Source organism: Zosterops lateralis (assembly GCF_965231275.1).
Source record: "Zosterops lateralis genome assembly, chromosome: 5".
NCBI lineage: Eukaryota > Metazoa > Chordata > Aves > Passeriformes > Zosteropidae > Zosterops > Zosterops lateralis.
The window spans coordinates 25,846,243-25,865,142 of NC_139766.1; the positions used below are offsets into that span (position 1 = coordinate 25,846,243).

General features: G+C 39.2%; 1 protein-coding gene across 1 annotated transcript in view; it reads left to right on the plus strand.

Moving 5' to 3' along the window:
• GABRB1 (gamma-aminobutyric acid type A receptor subunit beta1) overlaps positions 1–18,900 on the plus strand; it is a gene marked incomplete at its 3' end in the record, with an annotated part of 107,917 nt that overhangs the window by 72,908 nt on the left and 16,109 nt on the right. Inside the window, exon 4 of the mRNA XM_083861597.1 lies at positions 7,313–7,395. Coding sequence (XP_083717723.1) covers positions 7,313–7,395 — 83 coding nt within the window. The remainder of the gene's footprint in view (positions 1–7,312; positions 7,396–18,900) is intronic.

An 18,900-nucleotide genomic window follows, 5' to 3' on the forward strand; every position in this document is an offset into this window, starting at 1 on the left:
TTCTGCTTGAAGATATTCCTCGCCACAGGCAGTTCTTAGGCAGTATTGTCCTATAGATCACAACACCATTATCACAGGCATCTGAAAGCCTTCATCACAAAATCTATAAGCTTCAAGTGCTGTGAGAGACTTCTGAACCTAGAATACTTAAAGGAAGATCAGCAGTGAAGTTTTCCAGTAAACAAGCCTTCATAATTCAAACAAACTAACCAATAACAAAAAAAAAAAAAAAAAAAAAAAAAAAAAAAACCAGCAAAGAAAGTAACTGCAACATGTAAGAGGGTCAAGGGGGAGAAGAATAAACGAATGGATAACAGGTTTCAAATTCACAGTCAATTCAGTCTAGCAGAGTAACATTTGATCATTGTCTAGCTTTGTAGGCACAAAACAAATGTGATAAACTAAAGATGTTAAAGAATACTAATTGAAGAAAACTAATTGAAGTGACCACAACCAGAAGACTAGGCACATCCTTACTCCAAGCAACACATCCCGCATCAGACACAGTAACTGTTTGGGCCTATAAAGACACAGACACAAATTATTCTCTCTCTCCTCCGTGAGTGTCACACTGTGCTCAGTGGCTTGCCCCTGCCTGAGACTGAATGTATACCACAGGATTAGGCTCTGCTGCTGAGATAGACAGGCAACATTCTTTATTAAGAACAGAGTTTTGACTCCTATCTCGGACAAAGTTCATGCAGTTTACCAGCAATGAGCTGACCATGGCAATTCACTGGTGGTGACACTGATATGAGAATAACTTGACAAAATTCATTGTGTAGGAGCACTGCCTTCATCAGTTTTTCATCATCATTACTCTCTTCTTATATTGTGCTATTTAACTACCTTTAGGGCCCGACACTGAGCTCGACTGATGAACCGATTCAAGAACAATAGTCAATTCAGGCAAATTCTGCCTCATTTGTCTTGGCAGCTTTTGAGTTGATACAACCAGGGGGAAATAAGAATGAGATAAGAAGTATCTCAGAGGACCTACAGGACATGGCGGCCCAGGCAGACAGCTCAGTAGCTTTTGGAGAGAACATACGTGAATGGAAAGAGCTACAGCAGCAGTCATATTTTCATTGAGTTGTTCTTTTTTTAAACATTCTTATTTCAAGCCAATGCAGTTGATTGATTTGACACCCTGCAGATTAACTTTTCATGCCTGTCTTTTGCTTGAAAACAGACATTTGTATTTACACCTCAGAGAAAACCCAATATTCCTCCTCTACATTTGACAAGTCTATTCACTCTCAGGAATGTTATTAGCTACACAGGGAAAGACAAACCCAGAACTATTCCTCCAGGTCTCAGCACAAATCCATGACCACTACTATGCCACGGCACTAGTCAGTGCTACCATTAGTTATTTCTTCTTCTAGTTTTTTTTCAATAGTTTGTTGAGGTTCTGTTGGGGGGTGTTGTCACTGATCACTGCAGCTCTTTTTATCTTAAAAGCAATATTTCAGCCCTTGAAAGACATTGCAAAATTTCATCATGTGTCCTTTTCTGGCTGCAGTTATACTAGCTCAAGACCTTGATACCTGACACAACCAACATTATTGCTGCTCACATTTCATTCAAGGTTCAATGTGAGCAACTAAAGGGACAAAGATGAAGGCAAGGCAAACCAAGCAAACACTGACAAGTTCAGAGTATTGGTAAAATGCAATAGAAAGCTCACAGTCTGACACATTTTTCCCTGCCTAGTCCTTGTGTGACAAGTATAACAGCTCACTTCACTCAATATTATAAAGGTCTTTGAGCTGTGTGTTTCTCTTTACACATCTATCTCAAGTCCTTTTAATTTTGTCATGATTATTCAACTCTACTATTTCTCTGAGCAAGATTAAAAGGAAATGTGTGTTGCACTTTTTAAGCTAAATCATACAAAAGCTTTCCTTATAAACTTGAGCATTATCTCAAAGTATGCAGTCTACAGCAGTGACCTAGCAGTTGATACCTTGTCACCTAGACAAATATATGCCACACATATATATGCCCTACTGGGAAAATTAGCTAAATTATAATAGCTTTCCAATTAAAAAGAATGTTTTCACATGCTAATGTACTCATACCTAAAACTAAGGACCCAATATTGCAAATTTTGGCTTAGGATCCAATATTGCTCAGGAATCAGAATTGCAAATTTTCTCTCAGCTTCTAATGACATCTGTGAAAGCATTATTATTTAATCACCTTTTGGCCCTTGCCAGTTTTACTAATACTCATAAATCCTTTTTATAATAGAATTTAATAGACTTTAATGGAACTTCACCAGACAAGCAACACACAGATTGTTGAACAGATTTCCCAAGTGCACACAACATTATATAAAATACCCAATACCAAACCAATAATGCTGATGCCCAGTGTACACCCTACAAGTAGGCTGTTCCAGGCAGTAGAAGTTGGGCATGTTTGCAGGTGCAGAGATGACATGTCTCCCAGGGTCAAGCACTCAGGCTGTGCTTGGAAATTTATGGTGTCAGCAAGTATGATAACTGTAAACCCCGTACATGGCCTGGAGAAAAACATTTGCAGATTAAATGTACTTTTCTTCCTCTTTTCCTTAAATAACTCTCCTACAAGATACCCCCCTCTCAATCTTAAACATCAAGATTCTTCCAGGTTTCAGAAAAATTAAATCAATTACACCAGGGATATGGATCTAGGTTCTGATGTTCCTAGGGGATAAAGTTCCCTGATACCAGTGAAGTTAAATTAACACTGATTTAATAAAAGCAATCTTTTAACTGGAATATGAAAGTCTACTTCCAGCATGTACTGGAGCCCTAGCACTGTAGTGGTTAAGAGAAGCATGGTTATTCCATATTTGATTTGAAGATTTCATTTAGCTTTTAAGGAAAAAAAAAAAGTCCATCCCAGTTCATATCTTCATGTACATTTATAATTAATGCTCTGTTGACTGACAGAAAAAGAACAAACATATTAAAATTTGATACCTGACCTCCAAATGAAGGAAATATTTCACAATAGAATTTGCATTGTTTAGCTCTCATCATCTTCACCTCTAATTATTATTGCTGCCTTAAATATTGTGTCTAATTCTTGTCCAAAAATTGAGGATCAGCTTTTTGACAGCATATTGAGGAAATTATCTAAGTACTGAACCATAAATCCACTTCCTCTATTCATTCTGAACTTAATTTAACTGCTCATTGATGATTTAACTCAAAATACTAAGCTTTAAGGTTTCTTCTACAAAACCTGCTGCTCTGCAAGGAAATATCTGACAGTATCACTTAAGGAAGTCAGTTTGGCAAATAATGGACACCAGTGGGGGTTTTTTTCCATGTAATTTTATTTTTAGCAAAAAATAACTTGACTATAGAGTAAGAATATAATATTCAGAGAGTAAGGCATCAAAATCAAAGCTAAGCAGTGGAACAAGTAACTTGAACCCCAAGCCACAATTTCAAAAAATTAAATCAGTTTATTTTGCTTTTATGCAAATACTATTTATCATGCCTGTTGGCAGTTCAGACTTCATTCCATCTCAGAATGTCTGAGTACTGACATGAGTGAAATTAAGCAGCATAATGAAATATCTCCACCTAACTGCTTGTCTTCTTTGCATAATCCCATTTTTAGCATTTGTATCCAAATCATTCTAAAGAATGTAAGGACACAAGAATAAAAGACATTGTACAAACAAAATAAATTTTTTATTTTACAACACTTGAACTTAAAATGTATTTAAGAATGGAAACCTGGAAGAAACATACCCTACTTTGAGATATAACTAGTTCTGCTTCAAGTGTAGGATTAATCCTCCACTTAAACATTTACAGAGCCTCATGATATTCTGCCACTGCCACAAACTGCTTGTGCCAAGGGCCTTTCACATCTAATCCTCTTGAACACAGACTTATTGCAGCTTTGCCCTATCTTCAAAGTGTTGCAATCTCCTTCCTGCCATTACAAACCTGTATTCTGCATTTGAATGTCTTTATTTTTAAGCTTCTGGTGCATGTGCAAGCCATTAGTTACTCTCTCCACCCTGAGAGAGTTCAACAACTAACTGGTCTGGGATTTATTTATTTATAATAAAATATTTGGGGGTTTTTTTCCATCAATACAGCAATTACTATGATTGCACTTGGGTTTAATTTGTCTGCTTAAATAAGTTTTGTGATTATCCAGAGCATAATGCCATTAACAATTTTACACAGCTGAGCTCTATCAAGAGTGAGAAACATCCTTGAAAGGCAGATTTATGAACTACAGGTAATGAAGGTTATTGAATCTTGAAGCACTCCTGCAATTACACTTCGTAGCTATTTTCAAGGAAAACTAAGATTCCCAATAAAGTTCAAGAACCTCTAGTTTTAGGAGGGACCGTATTGTGTTGGCAGGCTGGTGGAGAAGACAATACAATTGTCAGAATTACAATGTCAGAGAAAATATTATGTAGAATATTTAAATTTCAAATATAAACAAATCCATTAATTACTACTGCACTATCAATTTGCATTGATGGTATAAAGAGCAGCTAATTACTGTTGCTTATGTAACTAATGAAAAATATGCAAAAACTGCAGAAGTCGGTAGTACAGATACCCTGCCATTAGGAATAACAGGTCACTCAAACTCTGGTTATCACAAATGAGTGGTTAGGATGACTCAAAAATCACTGTCAAATATATTAGCAAAAGCAGGTTTAATATAAATTTGTACAATTTCACAAAGTACTATAGAAAGGTTTACTCTGTTACTTAGTATGCAGATGAAGCATACAAATGAAACTCGGATTAGAATCAGTTTAGAATGGTTTGCACAGAGACCAGGAAAAAAATGTGTGAAGGGTGCAGAAGAGGGTGCATGACTTTTTGTAGATCCAAGATAGCAACATTCATGCTATACTTCCTATAGTATGTTTCAATCACTTCACACACACACAAACATCTACAGACACAGTGTCTGTGTCTAAATAAATTTACGAAGATATACCTCTTAAAAATTACCCTCAAGTGCAATGAAAAACTGATTTTAAATGCCTTTTCATTTCTCTGTGGGCGAGACTTGAGCCTTGAGGAGGGAGTGGGAGTGTCAGAGCAGGTCCCATCATGAGTTTTCAGTGACAGTCCTGCAAGTATAGCAAAGGTCTGAGAGGTGTCCCTCTAAGAGAGAGGACCATACACTGCCATCCAGAAGAGTTCAAAGGACATGTGTTAGAGCAGCTGCTTAGAGGATCACAAAATGCTTGGCTTTAGTCATTAGGGAGTATCTCTCCTGGCTGTAATCCAGGCTGGTAATTACTGGAGTTCTTAAAAAGGTCAGTAACCATGGTACTGTTCCACTCAGTCTACAATTCAGGTAAATAATGTTCCAAGGCTGTCAGAGGATGACTGATTATCTCTTGTTCACCTCCCTGGGGAGGCAGCAGAAGTCCCTGGTACAGAGAGTGCCACCCCCACCTTAGCCATGCAATAATTTCTGGAACGGTCAAGATACACTTAACCACTCCATTCATTGCTCAAAAGCCAAGGCTTAGTGGGAGTTCCTGAGATCACAGAGCAGTCTGAGGAGGTAGCAGGGTGAGTGCTACCTCCCCACAGTGGTTTAGAAAACACTCTCTGGTTGCTACAGGTGAACTAAAGTACCATAAAGGCCAGTTTATAATTGGAAGCAAAACATTTCCCTATGAATCCTTCATTAAAAAGCATTTAACTGTGACTAATGTTGGTATATTGTTATGTGGGATCTTAAGTGTTATTAAGCAAGCGTCTGACAAATTAATGTCTTCTTAGTGCCTGTCAGTAAGGTATAATTGATACATGGCTAATCTAAATGAAGTCCTACTGCAGCTGAAGACCTTTTTTATGGCAAATGCAAATGTTAAGACACATGCATTTCTATTTAATGTGACAAAATCAGCCTGAAAAAAAGTATAAATGTACCATTTTCATGGTACTTTACACAGTATTCCAGAGTAGTTTTATGGACTGGTTCTTATTACAGCCCTTGCTAGATGTTTCTTATACTAGATATGACAGATGGATTTTGCAGACTTAGGAAATTTTGAAGCATGTCACACTAATAAAGCATGTGGCATTTTTTTCCCTTTTAAATTCTGTCAGTTCAGTGACAGCAAGGATTATCACCCTAATATAGCATGTAAATGTACTTGACTTTCAACACATCAAAAGTAAAATCTCAAGAGGTGTTCCTCTGGTATTCATTAACATGGAACTGGAACAACAGGACCAAATCCAGATGAAGAAAAGAGGTTATCTACCTTTATCTGGTATAAATCATTGGAGAGAGAAACCAATAAAATTAGAAGTTAAGTTTGCCAATTCACAACTCCAAAAGATGTATAAGCATTTAAGAAACCATCTATCACAAAAAAAAAAAAAAAAAAAAAAAAAAGTGTTACCTCACTTTTCTGAGTTTAAAAACACTGATCTAATTGTCTTTCTCAAAGGGAGATTTAAAATTTGACCCCCGTCCTCATGAAGTCATTTAACCTTCCTCCCACACTGTCACAGACTATTCGCAAATATTTTCTCAGATGTTCTTGTGATTTATGTTCTAACAAAGGAGAGGAATTGCCTTGCAAAAAGTCCTAGGCTATGGAGAATACCTTTAGGGACCAAATATCAACTCACATGCCCTCTAGAATAGGTAGGGATCGGAAACATCCAGCCTGCAATCATAATTACTCTCAGTGTTCATGGAGTAACCACTGTCCAATGTTATATTTCACTAGTGTTTGATTGCCTCACACCATTTTTAAGAGGTGATGTACAATTATACTTAACGATAAATTGATTATCAAAGCATAAAAATAATGAATAAGGTATTATCAGGTATTCCATAGCATAGATGAAAATGCACATACCTGTCAGACAAAATTAAAACAGCAGTCGGTGACAATGAAATGGAAAAAGAAAGATATCAGCAGTATGAGTTATAAATAAAACAATTTGCTAAACAATTTGAAGTTGTCTCAATTACAAACATTTTAAAAAAAGAGGTCTAAGTAGAAGTCTCACTGAATGTTCTTCAAAACACTACACTTTTGCACATAAACTTTTGAGTCAAAATCCTTCTCTGCAATACTCAACATATGGTCTTATGCTTTATGCTGTAACTAGTATGCTGTGCTGTATAAATTAATCATGCTTTACAAGCTCTATAAAGACTGCATGCCAGGAATCCTAGTGCATACCATTCTGTATTTAAACAAACAAAAAACCCATTATAGAAAATCTTGCCATCTCAAACAAGTAAAATGTGGTTTCAAGTCTCATTATTTTTTTTCACCCTCCTCTTACAGGATCACAACAACAGCTGCTTGCATGATGGATCTACGCAGATATCCTCTGGATGAACAAAACTGCACACTAGAAATCGAAAGTTGTAAGTTACTGGAGGGAAGGGGTTGGCCAAATGACAGCTGAGAATTGAACAACCTTCCCAGGTTAGGCAAAACATGAGTAAGTTGTTCAAAAACTATGGGTTCAGTGAGCTTGCACACTGAACATACTCAGTGTATTTCTGTAATACACAAGCCAAAATGTGTTTCATTCACAATGCTGGTTGATCCAAGCTTGTAAGATGTCTTTCAAAATCTCTTGTCAAGGAAGAGAGGAGGGTATTTTTTGAAGACTGACTCAGAGGACAGCAATCAAGCACTGTCCATCTTCAGTGCCTAATCACTGCTGAACCTGGATCAATTACTTCACCTCAGCACATTCATCTCTAACATCAAGACTGACGTTCCTCCCACGTGGTGATGGCAGGATTGATCAATTGCTGTTACCAAATCATTTGGAGGTTATAAAAGGAAATAACTTGATCCTTCGGCACCAAGGGTAATGAGAGCTTTGTCATTGTCTTCCATGAGCATAGGGACACAGTGTGCACTTACAAATTTTTGTTATTGCCTCCATCTTTTATGATGGTGGCTGTTAGAGAAGTGCCTGTAAAGTTTTCTGAAAAGAGTCTTTATTATGCTGGCTGTGTAGCTTCCCTTTCAAGTGTTTCCCATCATACTACTGCTTTCCCCAGTCACTTTCTGCTAGTTCAAAACTCAGTCAGTGTCACAATCCACCACTTAACTGGACCTAAGAAATTGCTTTTTAAGATGCATGGTTGTCTTCCCATATTTGGACTTTGCAGTCCCCTCCCTTTTTTTTTTGCATAAAACAGTTTTCTTGCTTGCTGCTGCTTGGCTCATCTTCTGACTTAAACTTATTAAGGCATGTAATAGATGCTTTTGGAGAATGAGTTAAATCTTGATTTTCGAAATACAGTCCATAACACTTCTTCTCAGTCACTTTTCCACCTGATTAGCAGAGGAAACTGATATTTATACAATATCACAGCAACCAAAATGGGTGACAACAGTGAAGTTGACCTTCATATTGAACAGATACCTAGTTTATTTGTTGGGAGGTAGTTGATTTGAAGTCCCCAGCTCAGTCATGACTGAATATGATGGACGTACATATGCATTTATCAGCTAGCATATACCAGCCCAAATAATGAAATTAGACTGAAACTTTACTGGTTTATACCTCTTTTTTCACAAGCTTTCACGTAAATGAAGCTTTGTATGGACAAATGTTCAGTGAGGATGGATTTAATACTACCACTGAGACCTCATCAAGAATCAAAATTAGCATCAGATGGAATAAGCAATTAAAATGCTAACACAAGCAGGGATTAGAGAATACCATGTCACTCGTGGCCAGTCACACATGCCCAAAATAAAATTGTTTTTCAGACCTTTTGGATACTTGTATGAATAATTCATATCTCCAGAGAGACATGTGTTGATATATTAAGACTTGTTGAGATGATCACAATTTGCAACAGGTCAAAATTGGAGAGTGAATTACTTCTCATGAGTATTTAGGTCAGTTCTACTAACAACTGAATGATTTTCCAAAAGTGTGGATGTGCTTACCTGCTACTGGAAACACACAAGTAGTAGCTGTGTCAGAGGCACTGGTGTCTTTAACAGTTGTCCACCTAAATTATACCTTCTAATGCACCACAGTTCTTCTCATCTGCATGTCTAAAACTCTTGAAAATTATTGATCATGTGTCCTGGGGTGCCCTAAACCATATCTGGAAGAATAGAGTTCTGAAGGGCAAGCTGCTTCTTTCTTTCTTAGCAAGTAAGCCATTTGTCCAGAGTACTCTGCACTCAATCCCCTTGAGAGTAATGAGGGGATAGAATGGAAAACGGTGGATAAAGGGTGACCACAGCTTCTCTGTTCATGCCACGTGTATTAGGCATGTGGCATTTGCTTCCATGACAGAACCAGTTTATAAGATTTCCACCCTCAAGCTCTCTTTCCATCTCCTATATCACCCTTCAGCTATCAAGCTTCTGTTCTGTTTCTATTGTGCCAGTTTATGAATGTTCACAGAGCCAGATTGAAAATGAAACTGGTTTTGGTTTTTAGGGGATTTTTTTGGAAAAAAAAAATATCTCTTTGATAGAAAGGCTTATTCACTGCAATTTTGGGGCAGACGTGAATTCAATAAACCCCAGGACAGAATTATTCTTTAAGTAAAAGGGCCAGGGAAGGTGGTGCTGTGGTCACTAAGCAAGTCTGTGCAATAGCAAGCAGCATTTCTCACCACTAGACAGATCCTGTGCAGTATCTGCACTGTCAAACCATTTTCAAAGCACTGGAAAGTGGGCTTGTTCATTTTCATACTGTGGACAGTTATGTGATTTAAATTAGGTGGCACCAGCTTCCAGAGCAGTACTGTTGTACAGTGAGAGCTGCAGGATTTCCTTCATTCCCAAAGCTTGGTAGCCACGTGGCTTCTCAGAGAGTCCCAGGGTGCTTCCTCATTTCTAAAACAAGCAAGCTGGAGTTGCATTTTCCCCTCCAAAACCTGAATGCGCCCCAGTGCATCCACAACAGCTGCACGTCTGTGCAGCACTGTCACTGAGCACCAATGCTGAAGCACACACACTCTGTCTCTCTTTTGAGTTCCCATGAGTTTTTAAGGGTGACTTACTCCTGCTGCAGAAGGAGCATGTTCCAGAGGAACCAGGAAGTCCAACAAATTAATTTGTCAAAGAACAGATGAACATCGCGCTACTTGTGAGCAGAAAGGCAGTGAGTCATTTCACCTTGTAGGGACGCTGTGGTAAGTAGCCAAAGACAGTCCCTGAAAATCTAAAATGATAAGAATTGTTCCTTAATAATACTTCAAAGTGAGTAATTTCAGACATTGCAAATAGCAGCAAAACAGCTATGTAACACAGGAATGGAAAAAGAGCACAAGGAACCAAATGCTGCACTATTATCAAATCTCTCCAGCAGCACAGAAAAGACATGGATAATGCATGCCTATATTGAGCCAGCAGACTATTTTCATTAAAAAAATGTATTTCCAGCTTTCCTAAAGCTATCTTACAGGACTCTATAAGCTATATATGCATGGCTGACGACAAGAGACATGTATGCATTTAGGAGGGGAGCATTTTGGTTGCACAATGTTCCTTCACACACATTTTTCACAGCTTTACCCAACCAGTCCACCTTATTCCAAATTCTGCAGTGGAAGATGGGGAGACCATATCAGACATTTTGCACCTGTTTCAGTGTCTAATACCATGATGGCCACTGGAAACTTCTGCCTACAAAATCAAGGAATTTTATAACCAGAACTGCTTCATCAGCGGAACTGGGATCTGTAACAATCCATTTCTCACAGATTAGCATATACTGGGAAAGAGGAGACTTAATACTTGGCTGGAGGTTACACAGACTGCTTGGCACTCTCACATGAGAGAGAGTGCTGATGGATGTCAGCTTGGCAATTTAAGATGTTAAATCCCCCAGCTGTTAGTTCTGCTTTATCAGGTAGCCTTTGGCAACGGCTACAACTGCTATGGCAGTTCAAAACCCAGTGCCTTGGCACAAGTCCCCTGCTACTGGCAGCAGCCACAACAGGCTCTGGATTGGCATGGGTGAAGACACACAGCTGATAAAGGAGCAAGCAGAAGGAGGAGGCAAACAACCAGGGACAGTAGCACCAAAATGCAACAATTATATCACCCAGAGATTCTCTCCGAGACTTCTGAATGCATAGAGCTGCCCCACTCTAGCATCCGTCTTTAGAAATACAAGTTCTAACCTCACTGCACTACCTAGAGGGTAAGACAGAATAGTGTTATTATTTTAATACTCTTTGTCCCTCTGAGGTGGCCAATATCACAGTAACAGCAGGATCTTGTGGACTAAGCTTGTACCTGGCTTTCACTCATCAGAAACAAAATGTGTGCTGACAGCCTCACTCTTACAATAAATTAAGTCCCCATTTGCGGTTTTACTTACAGCGTCTCACAAACTTCAGTAAAGTGTGTTTCACCATCACAGAATAGGGAGGGCCCAGCTGTGCTTCAGTTTTGTGAAGTTATTTACTTATTGGCAAGCTACTTGTTTTACAGCAAGTCTGAGCTGATAATCAAAACTGTCCCTTTGGACTCAAAAATCGATGTCTCTATGACAACAGTTAATGCTGCAGCTTGATTTGGGGATCAACACTGCAACACTGAACTGTGCATTAGCCTTGTCAGCAGCACCCTTAGAAACCACTTGAATGGGTGAACTGAATAAGCCCACAGAAACCTGAACAGAGATACTTGGGGAAAAGAGGAAGATTTATTCCGTTCGCTACAATATAAAAAATGGCAATTCTGTTTTGATTCCACTGTTTTTATTGCTGTCCTTTCTTCATCTAGAAATAGATCTTACACTCAATATATGTAATGCTTCTATAAAAGTGCAACCAACTTAGAGTGATATTACAATAAATCAATAAAATGCTCCACTTGAACCTCTACATAGTTTTTTGCCAGAAAAAAACAACTGAGTTCATACCTAAACATTCATTATCACCTTTGTTGGCACAGAGCCATCTGGTGGAATGAGGTTCGAACAGATTTATCACAGCTCTGTGCTTGAGACAAGATTGCATTGATCCAGGGTAGGACTTCATTTGAACTACCAAGGATGTAAGAACCTACATTTCAAACAAAGAGGGAATTTTTTTTAGAGATGAAAAGCCTGTCTTAAATCCAAGCTTTCCCATACAGTTTTTCCTTTGCCTGTCTGCAGGCAGCAGATATTTAGTAATTTATTCATGCCTGGCAATAAAAATTCACTAATGAATATTTCTGTTCTTGTACCTGAGGCAGCAAGAGCTTTGAGCTGGATCCACTTATGTATTTTCCCTTAAGTATCCAAAACCACTAAAAGGGCATCTGGTCTTATCCTGCTTCTCACCAAGCATATCAAATTGGCTCCACAGAAAGCATAATTTCTCCCTTCTCTCCCTTCTCACAGGAGCTTCTTGCTCAGAGTATTCTAAAAGCCAGTTGCAAGACCCCTTCCCAAAAAAAAAAAAAAAAAAAAAAAAAAAAAGTTTGGAGGAATGATGAACCCAATGTCTTTTTTAAGAGTTTAAGAGTTTCTATTTGATGTTCCTAAAGAAGGCAGACCCAATACCAGTTGCTTAGGTTTTGACACATCTGTAAATGAAGGGTTTCTCTCACTACCCTACCGCAAGACTGCCCTGCTCTCCCATTAGATCTGTCATCCATAAACCTCTTCTCTTGAATGTGTTGCTTCCCATAGGCCCTGTGAAGCCTGGGCAAAACACCCCCTTATTTTCTTCACTTTGACTTGTCTCTGGTTATTACAGCATAATACTGGGAATAAACACCCTCTTCAGCTTCTCACCAATTCCTTTAACTGTTCTAAAATGCATACTCAGCTTTAAATTTCTTCCAAACTTGGTGGACTAAGAGAGAGAGAGGTTCCAAAACTCAGATCATTCAAACAGGGCATCTTTCTGAGATGCAATGCAATGCAATGCAAACTATCTGAGTGAAAAAGTCACAAGGGTTCCTGCCTGCCCATCTTCATTTAATGTGCCAGCTATAAGTGATAGGATGTTCTCAGCATGTCATCCTATTGACAGCTTTCCCAACTCATCAGTGTGCAGGTGGGTCTCCATCCATGCCTGATGCACTCCCATTGCTGCCTCACTGACATGCACAAATCACCTTATTTCACAAGACTCTGCCCCTTGATCAAATACCATATTCAAGCTCCCACAAATCCTAACAAAAGAATAGGTAACAGCAGGACACAGAAAAGCTTGTTTTATCACAGCATACTCATAAAAGAAGCAAGGCAGTACCTTACATAACACTCCATCCAGAGCAGGAATGGAGATCAGCACAAAAGGCTGCCGAAGTTATCCCATATATTGCCCACTGGGATAGCAAAGTGACTACTCTCTGGGCAACACATTTTGAAATTTGAAACTCACTTTGTAATTTCTTAAGACATTTAGATAATAGACCCTAGGTTACTCCATATGCCCAATGCAGAATACACATACTGAGCTTGTATCATTGCAAACACACTCTCAGAAGGATCGCCCATGGAGACACTGCACACACACAAAAATCTGTGGATCCACATTAACTTCTGACATGCCATCCCTCTTGAGCTGCAGAGAACATGCTGGCAGCAAAACGAGAGTTTTTAAAGTTACAGCATGAGCATCCACAGCAGCAGATTTAAACATCACAGGAACAGAAAGACTAGCACAAAGCTGTGAAGAAGAGCAAGTTGTTTTTTAGATACTTTGAGAGGCAGATTCACAAATAACTTGTTGATATTGAAACTGAGAAATCAGCCAAATACGACTGCATGCTTCCCTTTTTTTTTTTTTCCCACATCAAAAGTTAAAATGTATTTTTGGCTCAGTTTATGTCAATCCTTACCACTCTTCTTTTAAGTCAGTCACTGAGCTAAAATAATTCATTCTTCACAGCACACTAGTGTTAAGCCACAGTGACTGCTCTGTTTCCACACTTTGGAAAGATTTCTTTCCCCAGAGGACTATAAATCAGTTATGTTACTTTCACAATGTATTTTTACACTGCACACAAATTTACAAGTTACTCAGATGCAGATAGTTTAGTCTATATGACTTTCCCATTTTATTTTCAAAAAGATGGATAGCTTGTCTTTATATGGATGCATAGATTTTAATAGCAAATATTTGGCATTCAACAATTCCAGAACACGAACATATGAAATTAGCAAAGCTTAGTATGTCTTAAGCACTTTTCTATTGCACACAGAGGAATGCATTTATTTTCACCCACTGCTCTTCTTGTTTAGTGTCATCTCAGTAATCTCAGAGGCACCAATATGTGACCCAGGGTGTCCCCTGGTGACTACAGAGGACAGAAAAGCTGGAGCTGAGTAATTTCCCAGCACAGCCTCATCAAGTCTCTGTCTTCAGCCTCTAAGATCCCCCAGGCCAGGGGAACAGCAAAAAAAAAAAAAAAAAGCTTAGCTTGCTTTAAAAAAATTAAGTGTTCATTTAGAGGAGGGGCTGACTTCTCCAAAAGCAGAAGCAGTTGTGCTCTTAGATAAGACTGTATTTCTGCAGTCAGAGCTGAAGGAAAAATAATCTCTGCACCTCGTAATATAACAATCTTGGAAGAGCTGGTATACTGTGCTTTGAGACAATACAGTTGTCCTAGAATGTTACAGCCATAAGTATCATTTATATATTTGTCTTCTGCTAAGATGTGAATTGCTACATAAAAGCAAAACCCCAGAACAAACTGGAAGATTCTCACAGGTATACATTTGCTTCAGTTTGAGAAAATGAAGCTTTTCCCCCAATGCATCTGTATTTACATATATTATAAATCTTGAGAAATTATCTACTCAGTACCTATCCCTTCTCTGTCTTGATCTCTATGTATGGCTTCTTGACACTGCAGTAATACAAGTAACAAAACACAATGCCTCAAAGCTCACTGTGGAAAGATGGCTTATCTGACCTGGGACAATATCAATATGAAGTAATTTTATTAACTGAGCCGTATACTCACATGCAAACCCTTTGGCCCTCAGGAAACTTCTCTGCAAACAGAGCACAGAATTGAACCCTTCAGATAAAACTCTTAATGCTTCCTCTATCAGCTTTCTGCTACCACTTCTAATAGCTTTATTAATTCAGCTTCCTCATAATCTTATAGCAACAAACATTAAGTGCCAGAGTAGACTGTACAAAGAGGCATAGGTTGTTATGGGAAACCACAGTGTGTGGAAATCTTCAAGAAGAAAAAGTTGACCATTTCAGGTTTGTTTGAAGACATCATTCATACAGATACAATTTTTCATTTAATTTATATTTTTCTGGTGACTGGCAGTCCTCAATTTAACAGGCTTCCATGGAAACAGCAGCACCAAGTTTCCCAGACTCCTAGCTTAGATCTCCCTAGCCATGAAGGAAACATCTGTGCAGAGATGCACATTCATCTCCCTCAGTCTTTCAAATACCTGTTACCATTAGAGTGCAAGCCTGGTTTCTAAAAGGGACCATTGCCCATTAGCATGTAGATGAAAACTGAATTAGACAATGACTCATTTCACATGAGGCACTGGACCCCAGGATCAGGGCTGCATAGGCATAGTGCTGATGTCCAGGGAAATGGAAAGACTGCATGGTAACTCTAATTACAGATCTGAGCTGTAATCTGTCTGATTGAAACAACACCTAAAGGTTACTAGATTGCTCCCCAGTACTGCTATCTCTTCCTGCAGCTTCCTGGAAAGGTGCCTTTTTGGCTAATACTCTCAGTGATTTAGCTCAGAATATGTGGCCAATCTTCTGAGTAATCTATTTCCATTCTTATTCATTTACATTCTCTAAATGCACAATTACAGTAAGTGTACAATTATAGGCACAATTACAGGCTGGTTAAGGAATGGATTGGGAGCAGTCCTTAGGAGAAGGATTGGGGGCTTTGGTTGAGGGGAAGCTTAACATGACCTGGCAATATACGCTCTCAGCCCAGGAAGCCAAATTACCTCCTGGGCTGTACCAAAAGCAGTAGGTCCAGCAGGTCGAGGGATGTGGTTATGCCCCTCAGTCTGCTCTTGTGAGACCCCACCTGTAGTGCTGTGTCCAGCCCTGGGGTCCTCAGCATGAGAAGGATATGGACCTGCTGGAGTGAGTTCAGAGGAGAGTGATCAAGAGGGACAGAGCACCTCTCCTACGATGATAGACTGGGAGAGTTGGAGGTGTTCAGCCTGAAGATTAGGAGACCAGGAAAACCTTAGAGCACCATCCAGTATCTAAAGAGTGCCAAAAAAAGACCAAGGCATGTAATGACAAGACAAGGGGTAGTGGCTTCAAATTGAAAGACAATAGGTTTAGATTAGATATTAGGAACAAATTCTTTACTGTGAGGGTGGTGAGACACTGTCACAGGTGGCCCAGAGAAGGTGTGGATGCTCCATCCCTGGAAGTGTTCAAGACCAGGTTGGATGGAGCTTTGAGCAACCTGGTCTAGTGAAAGGTGTCCCTGCCCATGACAGGAGGGTTGGAAATTTAATTTCCTTCCAAATCAAACCTTTCTCTGTCTCTATGATTCTATGATCAATAAATACCTATGGAGAGCTCTTCCTGAGGGAAAAAAAAAAAAAAAAAAACAAACAAAAAAAAACCTCTGTTATTGAAACTTTTATAATTTCTAATCCAAACCACACAAACCATGACTGCCTTATTTGTATTCACATTTAGGGTCAAAGCAACAGAACCTGAAATTCAAATATTTCACACACTTACTGTGGGTGAAAATGTAGCAACAAGATTAGGCAGGCAGGAAACTATTCAGAATCTTTTGATTATAAGACCTTGGATCTTCTCCCTCCATGCAGCACCTGCCCCCCCATTACACCTTACATTAGTCCACTAATGAGTGTGCTGCATGTCTGCCTCCGTCCACACAAAACTGCAGATACTAAGCAGAGATGTACATTAACCACCCAAAAAGCCTATTCCTTGACTTTAGCCTGTGCTTTTAGCCACAGAACCCCCCTACTCATTCTTTAGTGCTTAAAGAAAAAATGGCAATCATAGCAGCACCTCAGGCACCTTGATGTCCAATGAAACATTCATCTCCTTGGTGCAGGACTGCACTCCTCTCTGAACTCAGCCTGGTTTTGCCCAAGGGAACATGGTATTTTTCAGGCAAGAATTTTTTCTCAGCACAGTATATGAGTTCAGTAATGTGTAATTATTTTGACAAAATCTGCACACAGAAAATGTGGAGTATGTGTACAATACATGTGCATTGCCAAATTCCTCTCAATTATTCTTAATTTTGTCTGAATGGAAATTAAAATGAATTAAAAATTTATCTACATACATAGTCAGAATAGTGAGTGAGACCATGCTGGCAGCTAAACACCAAACAGCCACTCACACTCATCCTCTTCCCCCAGTGACGAGGAGAATCAGAAAAGAAAGGGCAGACCACCTTGAAAACTTCATTCTCGCTATTTATATAAAAAGCCCAAGTACAGTGGACGTGTACTTGGTTCCACATTTACCTCTCTGAAAAACTTTATGCACCTGCATTAAATAATTAAAATTTTAAAAGGGTTTTCACTGTCTCAGGTGGGAACACAATATTGTGCAGAAATATGTATACTTGTATACGACATGTTGGCGTAAGTAAGAAACACACAATGTCCTGATCCGTCTCCAGTCTGAGTCCTGTGGAAAGCAGAGACCCTTCTGCCTAAAAGAAGAGCAGGTTTTGGCCTGACACACTGGAGCACCAACCAGATGGACCTGGATTTCAAATGCTTTTTTCACCGAGTACAACAGCTGTATCTAAAGTTGGGTGAGTCTGCCTGGCAACAAAATGAGAGCACTTAGAGGCAGATCTTAATTAGTCAAATGAAAGAAGTGCTCAAGGGCAAGATGTGTTTACAATATGAGCAGACAAAACTGTGTACCATGCAATATTGACTGAACTAAATTAATTGAATGCTAAGCAGCTGAACCTCTGTTGCTAATGTTTACATAATGTGCTTATAAATAGTGTTGTTCCCTTTTTAACTTTGTAAAGCAATTCAAGTCAGAAAAAAAGACTTCGAGGATTATGGCTCAGACTGTGAGAGTCATCTATTGTATAGCAGCTCAAATGAGAAAAAAATAAAAAGAGGAAGGAAGAAACTGGTGGAGTTGAAAAGAGACTTGCATTGGACTTACAAATTCTACATGAAATGTCCTCCTGAGAGCACTGCAAGCAAGTTACCTTAGTCAGGTTTGTGTGAAGGTGTGGAAGTCCTTTGAGTTAGCAAACAAGGTGAAGAATTGCATGAGGCTTTCAGGAGAGGGCAGGTCTCTCTCAACATGTCAAGGTCTTTAATCGTGAGTCCAGCACTCCCAGCCTGTGCTGCCAGGACTAGAGTAGAAACAATGGGTGGTCTACATTTTGCTGCTCCTGAAAATGGATATTTTCTTCCTCCACATCAAACCAGAAGGGAATAAAGGTTAGAAGAAAAAAAGAAAGGGGGGAAAAAAGCAAGCAAACTTTTCCAGAGGTCAGGAGCTTTGGTTCACCTTTCTGCCTGTTGAGATACAGCTGGTACCTAGCAGAGTGTCAATTCAAAAGAAGAATGAGAAAGGGAGAAGCAGAAAGATCAAAACAGATTCAGGAAGAAGGTATCTCAGAATGAAAAGAAGAGAAGATGGCTGGGATTTCTGACACTTGCTACTGGAAAGAAGCAAATCCTCTCTTTCCAGCTCCAAGCTCTCAAGGAGCCTGGTATCACCAGCAAGTGAAATGGCATGCAAGGCAAGGAGACTGGGCTAACCTTCTCATGCATAGCTGCTGCCCTAATCACTGTTGACTAGTCTTTAGACAAGGACATGACAGTATGAGTTCAGAACCTTGGTAGTATCAAACCCACCAGAGAAGAGGATCCAGGCAAACGAGTGAGAAATGTGGAAGCGATTAAACAAAATGTTCCTCAGCATATATAACAACCGAACTTA